We start from the raw sequence: 19,100 nt of genomic DNA on the forward strand, positions 1-19,100 counted from the left end.
CCGATTTTTATGTATTATCGAGGCAGTTGCAAAGCAGACGCGCCATAAATTCTCATGAAAGATACGTTCTCAACACCCTTTCCTACATGCAAATACAGCCATGAAAATACATAGTTCCATTAGTGACCAGTCGTAAAGAGTAAGAAGTGAAAGAGAAATATTCACTGTAATGAACAGTCCAGATTTATCCACGAAATGGAAATGTGACATCTGTATATTAAAAAAGTAGTGTCTGCTTTACATTTTAACTAAAGTTCAGTCTTGATCACAACGCTTATGTCTCAATAACATAGGTGACCGGTTTCGGTTATATTTATATAACCATCTTCAGACCCATGGCTTCCTTGGAGGATGGTGGGCGGAGCTCTCCTCAGCTGCTACGGAGAAGAGCTCCGCCCACCATCCTCCAAGGAAGCCATGGGTCTGAAGATGGTTATATAAATATAACCGAAACCGGTCACCTATGTTATTGAGACATAAGCGTTGTGATCAAGACTGAACCTTAGTTAAAATATAATAATCTATTGATCACTGTATTCCAAAAATGTTAACCAATATAATATCTGCTTTGGTTATGCACGTAACTAAGATTAGGACCTAACATACCGTAAACCATCAGGTCATTCCAGACACAGAACAAAATCGGGTTTGAAATGGGTCAGAAAGGACGTTGGCAGTTTTGTTTTGAGGGTGACCTTCCAAAAATTCACCTTAAGCGATTCATATCATATCACATCACATCATTTCTAAATCTAGATGGCCGAATGTGGCGTCGAACCATGTTCCACCTGAATGCAATTCCAGCGTCTTAACCACTGCGCTCTCTCGCTATGCCCCACCAGAGCTTAGTCTCATGTCACTGTTTGCTGCAAAAGACACAAAGTGGTCTTTTGGTCCCTTCTGGCGTTTTATGGTCCTCGTATCTGATTAGGCACAGATCACACATTTAACAGCGTTCGATGGAGAGTAACACTGTACAACAGTCATCTACATCTGGCCTGACGTACACAACGGAATCCAAAGACGAATGTATGGCATACAGCTGCTTCAGAAGTTTCAGTTTTCTTAGAAACTATCCACCAGAATCACAAGCTGGGACATCGTCGCGAAAAACACAGTGACCCGTATATGTAATAAGTTTCTTTAATTTACGTCTATGGTCACAATCTTTTTTTGTTTAACAGATTACCGGTTTCGGTCTTTAATGACCATCATCAGATCTGTTTCATACAAACAAAGTCCTAATGTACTGCAGCCATAGTGGAATCGTCAAATGCGGAATCAGCACCAGCATCGGCAAATACATATAAATAACATCACATGCACGAGTCATGTTGTCAGTAAAACTACTTTACTGACAACATGACTCGTGCATGTGATGTGATTTATATGTATTTGACGATGCTGATGCTGATTCCGCATTTAACATTTGACGATTCCACTATGGCTGCAGTACATTAGGACTTTGTTTTTATGAAACGGATCTGATGATGGTCATTGAAGGTCGAAACCGGTAATCTGTTAAACAAAAAAAGATTGTGACCATAGACGTAAATTAAAGAAACTTATTATCCACCAGAAGTTCAGAGCAGTTGATCCATGTGCCAGACATCCAGTGGTGTGTGTCCGCATGCCAAAGTATAGAAACGATCCTATTCATCATAAAGTATGATTAAGCGAAGAAGTGTGCTTTTTGCAATTGATTCAGACTTCAGTTTTCAGAATGATTATCGATATATTTGACGATTAATAACAAGTAGAGCCTGGGAATGAATCGATTGGATGGCGCTGAGGCCAAGCGTTTGGGGAGGCACCACAGTAGACGAACTTACAGAGCCTGATGGTGGACGGAGTTCAGAGGAAATGATAGGAAGTAATACAATGACGTCCGCGTTTTCTCAGAGTGGCAAGGATCCAGAACTCTCTATATAGCAACGGTAGTGCCTATTTGGATGTTGCTTCTCCGTCGTGTGAAATTCTCGCAAGGCTCGAGAATCAGGTCACCTAATATGAATCTTGCAGAGAATGTATGGGAGTCGAATTTTAGTCCATCACATGTCACTGAGGGCTCTTCAAGATCTGCGTACAGTCCTCGTAGCGGTTTGGGATTAACTAGCATTAGAGCTCATGAACCTCGCCATAGAAAGAATGACAATTGTTATTGACTACATGTGACAGTGGTACGCATATCCCTTATGCAAACTTTTCTATTTGCGGAAGTGATTTTTCCAGTTACTGAACGAGGTGGTGCCAAGTTTAAGACACTGGACTCGCATTATGGTGGATGGAGGTTCGAATTAGGATCCAGATCCTATGGTTTCTATAGATCGTTTGAGGCGAATGCCAGGGTGCTTACTATAAAAAGTGCACTGCCGACATCCTTCGTCAGTTCGCCCTTTGCCTCAATTCGAGCTTGTGTTCCATCGTAATGACCCCAACGTCGACTGCTCATTAGATGCTAATCTTCCTACCTTCCTTCTTGCTTTTTAGTTTCGTTACTAAACTCTTTGTGTTATATATCTTGTTTCCATAACTACATTTACTGGAGAAAGTCGTACGCCCTACTTTGCTCTTCTGAATTTCTAATTGCTTTTGATGAGCTATGGCAGTTCGTCGATTGTGCTATGTTTTTAGGAACCTATGTAATATTGTTAGTGTGGTAGTCTTCTAAAATTATATATTTATGTGTATAATGCGCTTTACACTTGTGATAATTTTGTTATTTTGACAATTCAGGTGATATCAAGGTGGTGTATACTACTGCTATGTTTTTAGGAACCTATGTAATATTGTTAGTGTGATAGTCTTCTAAAATTATATATTTATGTGTATAGTGCGCTTTACACTTGTGATAATTTTGTTATTTTGACAATTCAGGTGATATCAAGGTGGTGTATACTACTGTAACGACAGAAGCAAGCGTAGTTACCTTAGGCAGAGGCGGTGGGTTGGGTTCCACATGCAGTCCAGTCAGTTCTATCATGTTTGGCAGGTTCGGTCGAGGGTAGTTTATACTGAAATGGTTGTTTATAAGCATCAAACTGAAATTCTTTTCAGTTTCATGAACTGATGGAATGTCAGATCCGAAATATTTTCTCTGGATTTCTTCTTGGTTCGGCATCATTACATAGGCGTAGTAATAATTTGTGCAGAGCCATACATATGTCATGTAAAGTCTCTCCCAGAATGACATGCGGTGTGAATAGCCGACCAGAAAATCTGGAAGGTAAGCAGGATTACTTGGGTTTCCATCAATCCAGAGGCTGGGGATAGTTGCGCTTACGGTAACGTATCCGACGAGAGGTGGAGAACCCACTTTGTGAATCAGACCGTAGAAGCACGGCGTCAGCAATCGTTCCAAAATGACCAGGTCGAATTTTGGAGCAGACCTGTAACAAATCTGTGTATTAGTGTGCTATCGCTACCTCAAGTTCTTGATAAATAATTTGATTAATATAAATGGTGCAACATGCGGCTTACGACATACAGCAAAACTTCCATCAAGATAAAAGAAGAAAAATAATGACAGTGACTTCATGAGTATCTGCAGATTGGACAGAAAGTCATTTCATAAATACCTACAGATTAGACAGAACAAAATGTTACCCTGATATAGACCAATCATTTCTAATGCCTGTTTTCTAACTGCCCTGTAACGCGTCGACGGTTTTTGTGATGTCCATTCACCTCCCACTAATTCGACCGGGACGTTGCATTTCAAATAAGCATGATAGAGGGATTTTATTTCATTCATTGTTTAATGCCCACACTTTTGCTGCAACATTTCGTTCAACTGTTACAGTTAGCTGGTATTATACTTCACCCTCTCTTTCTCTGGTCAACACTTTCGAAAGGACACGTCTGGCTACTGCTGCTGCTTTGCTATTGCGTCAGAGGCAGATTAATGGTTCAAATGGCTCTGAGCACTATGGGACTTAACATCTGTGGTCATCAGCCCCCTAGAACTTAGAACTACTTAAACTTAACTAACCTAAGGACATCACACACATCCATGCCCGAGGCAGGATTCGAACCTGCGACAGTAGCGGTCACGCGGTTCCAGACTAAAGCGCCTAGAACCGCACGGCCACACCGGCCGGCAGAGGCAGATTAATAACAGATGGGAACTTTCATTTATAATGTTCCAGATATTTAGTTAAACTTTTTAACCTTTGATTTACGTGCTGCAGTAGTATAATTAGCATGTAGGGACAGATGATACGATTGAGTGTACATAATTAAAAACTAAAAGTCATTTCGTAAGTGTACAAGGCCAGAACACTTAGTTTAAGGAACAGAAGAATAGCTTCCTCTTTGTTTCTGTCCTTGTGACACGACAGACTAAAAAGAGCTCCGAGATGGCTTGTTTTGCTTTGAGCGTCTTGGTGTCACGATGAATCGGTAGCAGCGGACCATCCCACATGCTCGTGTCAGGTTTCCATCGTTTGGAAGTGACGTCACGAGACTTGATACTAGATTGTACAAAGACAGTTCATCGCAATACACATATGCGCACTTAGATCGTAAACCATTAAACGTACATCACAGTATGACACACCAAATTAGAAATCGCAAGGAGACGATTGGTATGATGTACGTATAGATGACTGTGGAAGTGAAGTATTTAATTACTTAATGAGTGGAGAAGTAATCTGTAATGGCTTCTGCGCTAACAATATAACATTTGTAGTAATTAATGCAAATAGGAGATCGACGCAACGTGTCAAAGCGCTCATGGACATAAATCGAATGGGTTAGTCACAGTTTTATTTATGCCTTTATACATCCAATGAAAAGTATGTGAGTTGATGATTCTAATAAAATGAAATCAGAGCTCGGTCGAAAAGATTTAAGTGTTCGTTTTTCCTGCGCGCTTTTCGAGAGAGGAACGGTAGAGAAATAGTCTGATGGTGGTGCGATGAACCCTCTCTGCCAGTCAAGTAAGTGTGAACTGCAGAATAATCATGTGAATGTAGATGAAGAAGTAGAATTTTTAAGCTGTAATCAGTTTACTAAAATCACTCCAAGTCATGTTTTACCATTTTGTTTGTTTCTTTCCCTTCTACCATTCCGTTGTCTTCAACTGTCCTAAATACAAAAACGCATCAACTTCTTTCACAAGTTCATTGTCTATTTTACTATTTTATTTTCAACGAGGTCACGAACCCTGCCTTGCCTGGGTATGTATTCGTCGCACAAATAAATGTGCATAATGTACAAATTTTTAAGTACAGGTCTTTCGCGCTCCTTAAACGAGATTTTTTAAACGTCTCTGTGGGAACGCCTCTTCACAGCTCTGTAGAAGGCCGTTGTTTTCGCCTGCAGCCGTTTGCGCTCTACAGATGAAAGTTGTCAAAAGCGCTGCTAGGTGTGAGGGATATCCTAAGTGGAGTCGACTTGGTAGTGTCTTAATAGTAATGAATAAGTGTATTAAACCTTTGTGCATGATGCGGCATTTTTTTACGCAAGTCAGTGTTTACGATGCCATATCTCTTTAACTACGTGCCGCGTAATGATAGGTACATTCAGCGGCATATCTGGATACTATATGCGAAATATGTTGCGAATTGAGTTAGTAGCAAAGAAGTAATAAATTTAAAAGTCTTGCACAATGCGACAGTTTTTCACGCATCTCATTGTTTATGACGTCATATCGTCGGAATTAAAATGGGGAGGGGGTTCTTACGCAAACAGTGACTGCTGTCTGACAACAAAGAGTGCGTGTACAATGTTTGGTTGAAATCGGAGTGGAGGTTTAGGATAAGATGCGGAACATATATTCACACACATATACACATACACCCATTTTATAATATATATACAGGGTGGTCCATTGATCATGACCGGGCCAAATATCTCACGAAATAAGCGTCAAACTAAAAAACTACAAAGATGAAACTTGTCTAGCTTGAAGGAGGAAACCAGATGGCGCTATGGTTGGCCCGCTAGATGGCGCTGCCACAGGCCAAACGGATATCAACTGCGTTTTTTAAAATAGGAACCCCAATTTTTTATTACATATTCGTGTAGTACGTAAAGAGATATGAATGTTTCAGTTGGACCACTTTTTTCGTTTTGTGATAGATGCCGCTGTAAGAGTTAAAAACATATGGCTCACAATTTTAGACGAGCAATTGGTACCAGGTAGGTTTTTACATTAAAATACAGAACGTAGGTACGTTTGAACATTTTATTTCGGTTGTTCCAATGTGATACATGTACCTTTGTGAACTTATCATTTCTCAGAATGCATGCTGTTACAGCGTGATTACCTGTAAATACCGCATTAATGCAATAAAAGCTCAAAATGATGTCCGTCAACCTCAATGCATTTGGCAATATGTGTAACGACATTCCTCTCAACAGCGAGTGGTTCGCCTTCCGTAATGTTCGCACATGCATTGACGCACGTTGTCAGGCGTTGTCGATGGATCACGGTAGCAAATATCCTTCAACATTCCCCAGATCCTGTGAACGTGTAGGCCATGATATGGTGCTTCGACGACCAATGCACCTGTCATGAAATATGCTATTCAATACCGCTTCAACAGCACGTGAGCTATATGCCGGACATCCATCATGTTGGAAGTACATCGCGTTTCTGTCATGCAGTGAAACATCTTGTAGTAACATGGGTAGAACATTACGTAGGGAATCAGCATACATTGCACCATTTAGACTGCCATCGATAAAATGGGGGCCAATTATCCTTCCTCCCATAATGCCGCACCATACATTAACCCGCCAAGGTCGCTGATGTTCCTCTTGTCGCAGCCATCGTGGATTTTCCGTTGCCCAATAGTGCATAATATGCCGGTTTACGTTACTGCTGTTGGCGAATGACGCTTCGTCGCTAAATAGAACACGTGCAAAAAATCGTCCCGTAATTTCTCTTGTGCCCAGTGGTGGAACTGTACACGACGTGTAAAGTTGTCGCCATACAATTCCTGGTGCATAGGAATATGGTACGGGTGCAATCGATGTTGATGTGGCATTCTCAACACCGACGTTTTTGAGATTCCCGATTCTCGCGCAATTTGTCTGCTACTGATGTGCGGATTAGCCGCGGCAGCAGCTAAAACACCTACTTGCGCATCATCATTTGTTGCAGTTCGTGATTGACGTTTCACATGTGGCTGAACACTTCCTGTTTCCTTAAATAACGTAACTATCCGGCGAACGGTCCGGACACTTGGATGATGTCGTCCAGGATTCCGAGCAGCATACATAGCACACGCTTGTTGGGCATTTTGATCACAATAGCCATACATCAACACGATATCGACCTTTTCCGCAGTTGGTAAACGGTCCATTTTAACATGGGTAATGTATAACGAAGCAAATACCGTCCGCACTGGCGGAATTTACATGATACCACGTACTTATACGTTTGTGACTATTACAGCGCCATCTATCATGAAGCGAAAAAAGTGGTCCAACTAAAACATTCATATTTCTTTACGTACTACACGAATATGTAATAAAAATGGGGTCCCTATTTTTAAAAAAAAAGGGCCAACCATAGCGCCATCTGGTTTCCCCCTTCAAGCTAGACGAGTTTCGTTCTTTGTAATTTTTTCGTTTGATGCTTATTTCGTGAGATATTTGGCCCGGTCACTATCAATGGACCACCCTGTATATTTATTTATTGCTTCCTTCAGACATACTCAGTCTGTTTACATAACAGGTCGTGTATTTAACATTTTTTAAAGTTGTTACATGTTTTGATTGATTACAGTTCTGCGTCTCAGCATAATAATAATGTTAATAATAATAATAATAATAATAATTCAGTAATGATAAAACAAAATAGATGTGTATATATTTATAAATGTGTTATGTATCAGTAACAATATCAATTGAGAGACTACATACGCAAGTTTTGGCTAAAAGCAGAGAAAAAGAAAATGAATAGTGGGCAGATGATATTTAATAATAAGAGCCATTTACACTATGTTCTAACAAGTTACCTGGGATCTTAACCTCCATAATTGTATATTTGGTTTCAAAAAGTCGATCCCAACACTGGGGACCTCTGCTTGTTAAGAGGGCTTCGGACAGAGAGTAACTGTTAGAATGCATATTATTCTTTTATAAAATGTAAGTACATTTACATATAAATTTGTACCAGAATGAAAAATGCTCCTATCATAGCACGAAAGAGATAGTGATGTAAAAGAAGGGAATGTAAAGAAACGTAATACATGATGTCATCTCCTATAACATGACACATGCCATCATGTTATCCAGCGTGATATTTCTAATGTTGTGCAATATGACACAACACGGAACTTCCTGGCGGATTAAAACTGTGGGCCAGACCGAGACTCGAAGTCCGGACCTCTGCCTTTCCCAGACAAGTGCTCTACCAACTGAGCTATCCAAGCACGACCCATTCTCTAAGTTTTGCTTCCTCCAGTACCACGTCTCCTACCTTCCAAACAGGAGCTCAGTTGCTAGAGCACTTGTCTGCGAAAGGCAAAGATCTCGAGTTCGAGCCTCGATCTGGGACACAGTTTTCATTTGCCAGGGAGTTTCATATCAGTGCACACTCCGCTGATGACACAACATGTTATTAGAGTTTAGGACGCATGCATCCCCATTCTGGGATACTACCTGCTCTCGGATACTTCCTATTGTAGATGCATCCTACTCACTAGAAGGAAATACATTTGTGTCTATTTGTTGTTACACCCCTCGCTGTACATGCATCATAAGGAAGAAAGATTATGGGCTAACGTCCCGTCGATATCGAGGCCATTAGAGACGGAGCACAAGGACGGGAAATGAAATTTGCCGTGCGCTTTCAAAGGAACTTTTCTGTCATTGGCCTGGGGAGATTTAAGGAAATCACGAAAACCTAAATCAGGATGACCGGACGCGCCACTTCGCTCGGTCAAGCATGTAAGGCCGGTATTACACTATCAAATTTCTTTGTCCAATATCTTTGTCAAAGATTTTTGATAGTGTAATAGGGACTTTGTCAAATGTCGTCCAATATTTGATCAAATCTAGGGCCTCGCTGTATATTTGATCAAAGAAACCGCTTGTCTTCTGTTCACTGCAATGTGACATGTTACCACATGGAGCGCTAGCATCGCTGCAGCGTTCTGTCGTCTGTAGTGTTTTTATAACCATTGTCGGTAAATACAATTGGTGTGTGCCGACAACTACAAAATTAATAGAGATGTCTGAAGCTGATGAGGCGCTTTACAACGTGAGGCACCCTGAATACAAAAATACATTAAGAAGATTGGAGACCTAACCTAACCTAACCTAACATAACCCTCTCCTGCAGCAAGGAATCGGAGTGTTATAGTGAGCCTGTCTTCTGAAGATGTAGCAGTTCTTAAGTGAATATTGTGCTTTGTGATATGAGGATACACTTCATTGAGCACATACAGAAATGTATGCTCATCCATTCTTAAGTAATTGATGTACGAGTTGACGTCTTCCACTGTAAGCTCACGTAACAAGTTTTGTTGAATGCTTTTATCGTATCGTCGTAAAATCCACAGCTTCACCCAGATTACATTAGTTTTTTGTTCCATAGATCCGTGCTGAGGAGATCCTCGTGGATGTGGAACATGTCGATTTTTTTAAAGCTGAAATAACAATACTAATAGTATGAATAAATACAATACATCATTTGTTTCTATTAAAAATATCGCCAATGGAGTAGGAGGAGTTGGCCAGTAGCAAGTCTTTCAGGCTCCTTTTAAACTGATCTTTATTTCTAACTAACTTTTTTATGTTTCCTGGCAAATTATTGAAGATGAGTGTTCCTGAGTAGTGGACCCCTTTTTGAACTAAAGTAAATGCTTTTAAGTCCTAGTGCAGATCATTTTTGTTCCTGGTATTGTATGCATGAACTGAGTTGTTTGTTGGAAAAAGAGATATATTATTTACGACAAATTTCATTAAGAAGTAAATATACTGAGAGGCAGTAGTTAGTATACCCAGTTCTTTGAAGAGGTTTCTGCAGGAGGTCCGTGAATTTACTCCACAAATAATACGTATTACACGCTTTTCGACCTTGAAAACTTTTGTTTGACTTCAAGATTTACCCCAAAATATTATCCCATGTGACATTATGGAATGAAAGTATGCAAGCTTTTTCATTTTTATGTTGCCTATGTCTGCTAACACTCGAATTGCAAATACAGATTTGTTAAGGCCTTTCGGCAGTTCTGTGGTGTGCTCCTCCCAACTGAATTTATTATCAAGTTGTAATCCCAGGACTTTTAAGACTGTCAACCTCGTATGTGTGGTTCCATTTTTTCCACCCACTTCTTTTCCGCATGTGCACACAATGCAATTGGAGTACGTAGAACTGTTGCGGTTAATAACAAGTTGTTGTCAGCCATCTTGAACTTTGACGAAAAATTTGATGACAGTGTAATACCCCTTGTAGCGCTATGTCAAAGATCTTTGTCAAATATATTGGACGGCATATTGGATCACATCTTTGATCAAATCTTTGACAAAGAAATTTGATAGTGTAATACCGGCCTAACAGAGGTCGGTTTGTGGGAGAAATAGTCTCCTCAGGGAAGAAATCAAACCCCTCTACCACATACCACACAGGAATAAATCTATCCCCAGAAAACCTTTTCTAACTATTACATGTGTGCTCCTCAGCCATGTGATATTATATATTGGTTACTATGGCTGGCGAATCTTCTGCATTTTGGGCACAGTGTCAGGGACCTTAGCCTACAAATTACAAGATGCAGGTGTGCCAACAGCTTGCAGGCAAGGGACCTCACTGCGCTGGGGAAGTAGGGTAAATCGTAAAAAAACGGGAATGTGTCAAAATGAACCGTTTCCGCGCACTCAGTTCACGTGAGAACGAATTTTATATGCTACATTTAGCCCGACTTTAAACCAAGGTATGCCGACAACGGATAGAGTTTATTGGGTATTAATATTTTCGTTTTGACTTTATCCATTGATCTACTTTCGTGCGAAGTTTGGACCATTTTGTAAAAATTTAAAGTATAGAAGTTTGAGCGTTCAAAAACCTCCGACGAAAACGTATTTTATGCACATATGCTCCGTCTTGTGTACAGTATACTTCCAGGAACGGTACGTTGGTGGATCTAGGTGCAAAGATAAAGAAATAGATTGGAATACAAAACGTAGCTCTGCAGAAGTGTTACTCAAATACCATATCATTTCGCTCCTAGTTACCAATCACGGCATGCCACTGAACCAGAAAATTCACATCCAGCCGACCCTACAACTATATATTCTTTAAATCCTCTCCCTACGTAGATTCCACAATCTCCCTGTCCCATACGACGAAATCCGACCTAATAATTTTATTTCCAGTTAGGGCTACCTCACAATCCATCATTTCTTATATTTGGATTCCCTGCTCCACTTCCATTGCATCCTTATCTGTCCCTTCCGTAACCATGGTCCAGCCTCCACCATAGTCACGCATAAACCAGATCCAATGCCTCGTACCATTCATTGTCCCACATCACGCATTCCCCATATATCAGCCCAGCAACTACGTTACAGACGCAGCCCTCACAACAGCACTTAACCCTCCTACTCCCAATTTACCCTTTCTCAGCGCTCATTGTAAGGATCCTGCCGCGAATTTGTGGTAAATTCCTGTGGGACCAAACTGCTGAGGTCTCGGTCCCTAGGCTTACGCACTAGTTAATCCAACTTAAACTAACTTACGCTAAGGACAACACACACATCCATGCCCGAGGGAGTATTCGAACATCCGACAGGGAGAGCCTCGCGAACTGTGGCAAGGTGCCTGAGACTGCGCGATCCTGTCGCATTACCTCACTTCGTTGCTAATCGCCCCTCTCATTGTCGCTGTGCAGTACTATTTAGTGATCTGCTGGGAGTTGCCAATACTTCTATTCTTGATCGACCATGTGTTTTTGTTGGTGTAATTTTAATTTTACTGTTGTAAATAATGAAAACTTCAGCCATTATAACGGTTGCTTTATTGTTGCCGTTGTAAGAGTTGGTAGTAGTGGCACATGCTGCTGCTGGGTTGCTGAGCTTTGATTCTCGTAATGTGACAGATTACCGCGCATACTATATTCGTGAGGCAGCTAACAAAGATATTACTGAATCAAAGTAACAAAATTATGCCATGAGATTCGAATAAAGCTTCAGCTTTCATGGATTCTTCCCCCTTGGACGACATTCCCTACGTGCCAATTAATGTTCAGTAATCTACCTGAATACCAACAAAGGCAAAACGAGAATAATGGAATGTAGTCGATTTAAATCGGGTGGTGCTGCGGGAATTAGATTAGGAAATGAGACACTTAAAGTAGTGAATGAGTTTTGCTATTTGGAGAGCAAATGTAGACTGGCAATGGCAAGGAAAGCGTTTCTGAAGAAGAGAAATTTGTTAACATCGAGTATAGATTTAAGTGTCAGGATTTGTATGGAGTGTAGCCATGTATGGTAGTGAAACGTGGACGATAAATAATTTATAAAAGAAGAGAATAGAAGCTTTCGAAATGTGGTGCTACAGAAGAATGCTGAAGATTAGATGGGTAGATCACATAACTAATGAGGAGGCACTGAGTAGAATTGGAGAGAAGAGGTTTGTGGCACAGAAGAAGGGATCGGTTGGTAGGACATATTCTGAGGCATCAAGGGATCACCAATTTAGTATTGGGGGGCAGCGTGGAGGGTAAAAATCGTAGAGGGAGACCAAGAGATGAATACACTAAGCAGATGCAGAAGGACGTAGGTTGCAGTAGGTACTGGGAGATGAAGAATCTCTCACAGGATAGAGTAGCATGGAGATCTGCATCAAACCAGTCTCTGGACTGAAGACCACAACAACAACAACAACAACAAGAACAATCTGCCTACACAGGACCGCAAATTTCACAACACTACTTTGCTTTCTCCGATTGAGAGTTCGCGACCGGACACATCTGAAGACGCATGAACGACTGCCGCTCTGGCGCACGCTCTCAAAAGGAAGCAACCTTAACACTCGTTGTTGAGCGCAGAGAGATGAAAATGAAACGATCGTATGGCATTGTTGGCCGGGAGGCCCCGTACAGAGGAGTTTGGCCGCCGTATTGCAAGTTCTTTTTGGGTGACGCCACTTCGGTGACGTGCGAGTCAATGATGAGGGTGAAGACTCACTGCAAGTTCTTTTTGGGTGACGCCACTTCGGTGACGTGCGAGTCAATGATGAGGGTGAAGACTCACAACACCCACTCCCCTGCCGGGAATCGAACCCGGGCCCCCTGCGTGATAGGCAGTAGCATTACCCCTACGCTACGGAAGCGGACAGCACAGAGAGATGCGTAACAGCGGCGAGTCGTCGCACCTCGCAAGGTTGTATTTGTACTCGTATCGGTCGAGATGCAGCAGCGGTGACCTCACAACATCCTACAACTTAGTGTAGTGAACTAACGTGGTTAGGTCTCATCATAACATTCGTCAGTTTTGTGTTTCATGAAACAACAAATAGTTTTTATCACCTTCAGTGAGCAATTTAATTTTTAGTAATTTGTAACTTTTTTTCCTTTTTCATGTTAAAAACTCAATTTGTATGTTTTATGAAATTACAACACACTATTAAAAACTGAAAGTTAAACAGGCAGAACGTATGTTTACTACTGTTGGCCTCGGAATTTATCAAATGAACAAGCAGAAGAAGGAGGCGCCGAGGAGAGAGGAAGAACAGAAGACTGAGAAAGAGGAAGACAGACAGAGCAGGTACGTACTTTATGAATTCCTGCATCTCCGGGGCGCTGAGGTCGCCCTCACAAATACCACCTCCTAGCCGCTTCCATGAAAGTATCATGTCGGTCGCCGTCCAATGGGCCATCGCCATCCAGTCAGAGGTTGTTCTCAGATACTTGTACGAGGCAGATATGTCAATTTCTGTGAAGTTGGCAATGCTTTTCTGGAAGCAGAAATAATCATAATGTATGACGGGTACTTGATAATATCTTCAGAGAAAAGCTATTGAATTTCTTACCTTTATAGAAGTTTAATAATTGCGGTTAATGTAGAGCTCTCTATTCTGTATACTGATTTAATGTGTATGTAATAATGAAACTTTTTCGTGGAGTCTGCCTTGCGCCATTGTCGAGTTGTAAGAAAGCTTTTCACAGATGACGAAGTTACCTATGAGAAATGTTACCCCCTTAATGAACTTTCATTGCACGTAGACAAGATGGACAGCGATAATCTTTGGCAGGTACCTACTTGCCATTAAGGGAAAAAGTTCGGTGTTTAGGGTCTCAATATGCGCATGGACACTTGGAAGAAATTTTTTCACACAAGCGATCGTCATTTGGCACCTTTCACCTACGTCAGTTATCGCTACTAGCTACTGTATGGCAGCCACTACTGTATAGAAATCTTACAGTTGTGGCGTCTCTGGTGCAATCTCAGCTTGGCGCACCAAGTGGCGGCTTGAGTCTCTTGGGCTTTAAACCGGCCTGGAATATACGATATTACGACACTGCAGGGCCTGTCTTATTCTGATTACGATGCAAGGGCACTGCGGCGACCTCAGCCGTTATAAAAGACATCAAATGATTTCGCAATTGCGAATAGGGACAACCATCAGCTGTAGAGTGGAATGATGATAATGAAAACTTCTGCCGGACCCGGACTCGAGCCAGGATTAAGGTCTTTGTTGATCGGTTCACTCAGGTTTTTTATTGCAGAGGGCAGCTACTCCTCTGACCGAGCACGCTGAGCTACCGTGCTGACACCGTTTGGCTATCCGTGCACGCCTCACAACCACACCCAAACTTCCATATGTCATCAACCATGCGTCTACGACCTGTAGTCGTACATCTTTTACGTACATTCCTGTGCAGGTCAAACGTCGTACTAGAAAGTCCCTTGCCCGGTATCGACAGATAAATACGATATTGCAGTGCCTATGTTATTCTGATTACGATGCAAAACTCCTTTGGATATGTTTGGCTGTCCAAAGGAACAGGCGCTTCGGTGACAAGAGGCGTTATGAAATACATAAATGTATTCGCAATTGCAAATAAGGACAACCAGCAGCTGTAGAATGGAATGATGACAATGAAAATGCATGAGAGACTGGCCCGCGAACCCGGATTTCCACATTATCGCGAGTGGTCGCCTTACCATTTGGCTATCCGTGGACGAATCACGGCCAGACCCAAACTTGAATATGTCGTTCAGCATCCGTCTACGACCTATACGCGTACATCCATTATGTATTATATCGTACAGGTCACACTTGTACTTGAAAGTTGCTTGAACGATATCGGCAGATAAATATGATTTGCAGTGCCTATGTTATTCTGATTACGATGCAAAGTTCCTTTGGACAGTCATGCACGTCCAAAGGAACAGGCATTGCAGCGACCACAGCCGTTACGAAATACATCATATGAATTCGAAACTACGAATATGGACAGCCATCAGCTGTACAATGGACATATGGTTGACGACGTATGAGTCTGGCTGGTAGTTGTGTTCGGATAGCCCTATGGTAAGGTAATCGCTTGCAATAAACGGAACATACGGGTTCTAGTCCCGGTCCGGCACAAACTTTCACTGTCAATACTCCATTCTGCAGCTGATGGTTGTCCTTATTCACAACTGCTAATTCATTTGATGGTCTTCAGTATACGTTATTAGGTTATTAAAAAGTGAGCGAAGCAGATTCACAAATGCTTTGCAATCATATTTTGTGATACACAATGGTGCGGAACTTCTTAGTAACAATAACTTCAAATTTGGTTTGTTGTACAGTATACCCCTTTGTTTCTACTCGCGCGCGCTCCCTCTCTCTGTAAGAAAACAATCGGCCTGGTGCCCAATGGTAGTAACTGAATCGCTACAAATTAAGTGATGGCGGCATATATCGAATGCTCTGTGGTCTCTGTTAACTTTATCACCGTGTTTAGTGGATGTAACATACTACTGACAAGGGAACCTCCCCATCGCACCCCCCTCAGATTTAGTTATAAGTTGGCACAGTGGATAGGCCTTGAAAAACTGAACACAGATCAATCGAGAAAACAGGAAGAAGTTGTATGGAACTATGAAAAAAGTAAGCAAAATATACAAATTGAGTAGTCCATGTGCAAGATAGGCAACGTCAAGTACAATGTGAGCTCAGGAGCGCTGTGGTCCCGTGGTTAGCGTGAGCAGCTGTGCAACGAGAGATTCTAGGTTCAAGTCTTCCCTCGGATGAAAATTTTACTTTCTTTATTTCCGCAACGTTACGATTTGTACGTTCGTTCATTTACGTCTCTGTTCACTGTAATAAGTTTAGTGTCTGTGTTTTGCAACCGCACCGCAAAACCGTGCGATTAGTAGACGAAAGGACCGAAAACATTTGATCGCAAGGTCATAGCTCAACCGATTCCTCCACAGGAAGTTTCACAGTCGCACAGTTTTCCCTGTCAAAACATATGTTTTTTTTACGTTTTCATACAACGTCCCCATACTACGGCGTAGTGACCTCGCATCGGACGGACGGACAGATAATAATTGTCTGAAAATAAAAAATTAAACTTTTCACTCGAGGGAAGACTTGAACCACGGACCTCTCGCTCCGCAATTGCTCACGCTAACCACGGAACCACGGCGCTCCTGAGTTCATAGTATCCTTGATGTTGCATATGTTGAACATGGACTACTCAGTTTGTATATTTTGCTTATTTTTGTCATAGTTACACACAACTTCTTCCTGTTTTCTCGATTGATCTGTGTTCAGTTTTTCAAGGCCTATCCACTATGCCAACTTATAACTAAATCTCAGGGGGGTGCGATGGGGAGGTTCCCTTGTGAGTAATTTTTTTTAAATATTAGTGCCACGTAGCTCTTTAGGTATCGGCAGCTACAGATGTCGCATCTGCTTTTGTGTCGAAGCAGACACAATAAGCGAGCGGTGCCTGTGATCTCAAGCTAGAAGCGACCGGAAAACAGTGAGTACTGGCCGATGTCGTTCGACCTGTACCAGTTCTGTTATTCCCGCCAGCCACATCGCCGAGAGTCCTGTGTACAGCAGTAGTGAAGATGGCGACAGACGCTGAAATCGTTTTCATTCACATCGGTCTGTTACAGCAGCACAACATTTAATTAAGGTTTTCCACAAAGATGCACCGAGCGCCAAGTCTGTGAACCAGTGGTAACGCACACTTATTAAAAGACAATGACATCCTGTAACAGCATTTGGAAGACTGTACGGGAAATATTGAAGCAGAAATGCTACTTCCTGCAATTACTACAACTTCTGACATCCGAATACAAATACTAAGGGACTCTCTCTGGGATATCCACAAGCATGCGACACCGTATGGAACAGGTTGGTCTTAGTGAAAAAAACATTGTTGACGCGACAATTGTTAACTGTATGCTGAAGAGACACGACCTGATGCATACAAAGTTCCACACGTAATCGTTCGACACGTTCAACAACTACATTAACTTCATCCGTGAGGTGACGCGTTACAGTTTAAAAATTTGTGGTTCCTTCTCCTTCATGGAACAGACCATTACAGGCGGTGTGAATCTGGACATGCTGCTAATTTCTCTCATTCTGCAGCTACTCAACCCCTCATCTAGATCGTAAGTTCTGAAACTCATTGGCGAAAACCGATGGATTGATCGTGGTGGGCATATCGATCAGTGAATGTCAGCCTTCAGTCTGACCCATCTTAACATAATGTGGATTTCCTGTGTAGGGTTCCGATCTTTGCACCATCTTTACCAGCACACCTGCCAGAAGTGCGATGTCGCTTCAACTGGACCTTAGGAGAGAGGGAAGCGAATGTGTCACATCGACTAACGCTGAACTTGATTACTGATTCTACTTCTTCGGAGTCCTAAAGGAAAAATACATTTAGGACTTGTAACTAAAATCTGATAAGTTTCCGAGTGTCAGCAGAAAGTTGTGACAGTTTCTCTTCTTCATTGTCCCATGATTTGGCAGTTTGGTCTTACTTCGTGGCTAGATGCCATTCCTTAAGACGTTGGTAAAGTTAAGGGATGAAAGACCGAAAGTCGTGTGATCCATTTGTCTGAGAATCGTCTAAACTTTGCTCGTTCAGTTATCTTTTAAAATGCAAAGTTCTGCAATATTGTGTCAAATACATTGGTGAAATAGGTTCACTGACTTTTTGATAACCCTGTATCAAATTGGTTACTCAGAAAAACATAGTTTATGAGGACTGAAATAAAAGACACATTACATTACTGAGGAACTATCTGCCACTGTGGGTTAGTGCATAATAATCCTTTTTCAGTACGTGTGCTCCCCTATGACAAGCTTCATTAAAGTCGATCAGTTCAGTTCTTGCGTTCAACAAGAAAGAAGGGTGGCGCAATATAAACGACTCTGATGTTTCATAATTGTATAATAATCAAATATATGCAATTATTGACAAGTGCGATCAAATTAAGACCTGTTTGAGTTCAGAAATGTCAGCATTCATTCCATCTAAATTCAAAAAATAATTCTGGATGTCGCCTTCCGTGAATGGCCACAGGAGCTCCACCATTTTCGCCTTGAGGCGGAGTTGCAGAACACGACTGTAGCAAGCTGCTCGGCGACTGCCGTTGAGTTGATCCAGCTTGTCACAGCGTCCAAGTCCAGTTCAAAGTCGAAAGAACGGCCACAACAAATACAGGGTGACAATTATTGAACTATATGAAAAAAGAACGTAAATCAGTTAGAAACTACCGCGTCCACACACTTTATTCAACATGTAAAGTTCACTACAGATGTTCAGATCTAGGTTGTGACGTGTTCGGGACGCCTACCATCATTGACGATGATGTGCCGCAGACTAATAATGAAATTATGCATAACCCGCTGAAGTGTCGGAATATCGATGCCGTCGATGACCTCCTGAATGGCTGTTTTCAGCTCAGGAATGGTTTTTGTACACCTTGTGTATAATATAGCCCCACAAAAAAACTCGCATGTGTTCAGCTACGGAGAATATGGCGGCAAATCGTGGTCCATTCCAGTGGCCTCTGGGTACCCCAGAACGAGGATTAGGTCCCTAGAGTGCTCCGCCAGGACATCAAAAACTCTCCTGCTTCAATGCGATCGAGTTCCGACTTGCATGAACCACATCTTG

General features: G+C 41.8%; 1 protein-coding gene across 1 annotated transcript in view; it reads right to left on the reverse strand.

Moving 5' to 3' along the window:
* Positions 1 to 19,100, reverse strand: part of LOC124789429 (UDP-glucosyltransferase 2-like) — a 52,544-nt gene that overhangs the window by 22,324 nt on the left and 11,120 nt on the right. Inside the window, exons 3-4 of the mRNA XM_047256773.1 lie at positions 13,734 to 13,915; positions 2,930 to 3,389 (exon numbers count right to left, since the gene is read on the reverse strand). Coding sequence (XP_047112729.1) covers positions 2,930 to 3,389; positions 13,734 to 13,915 — 642 coding nt within the window. The remainder of the gene's footprint in view (positions 1 to 2,929; positions 3,390 to 13,733; positions 13,916 to 19,100) is intronic.

Source organism: Schistocerca piceifrons, chromosome 3 (genome assembly GCF_021461385.2).
Source record: "Schistocerca piceifrons isolate TAMUIC-IGC-003096 chromosome 3, iqSchPice1.1, whole genome shotgun sequence".
Classification (NCBI taxonomy): domain Eukaryota; kingdom Metazoa; phylum Arthropoda; class Insecta; order Orthoptera; family Acrididae; genus Schistocerca; species Schistocerca piceifrons.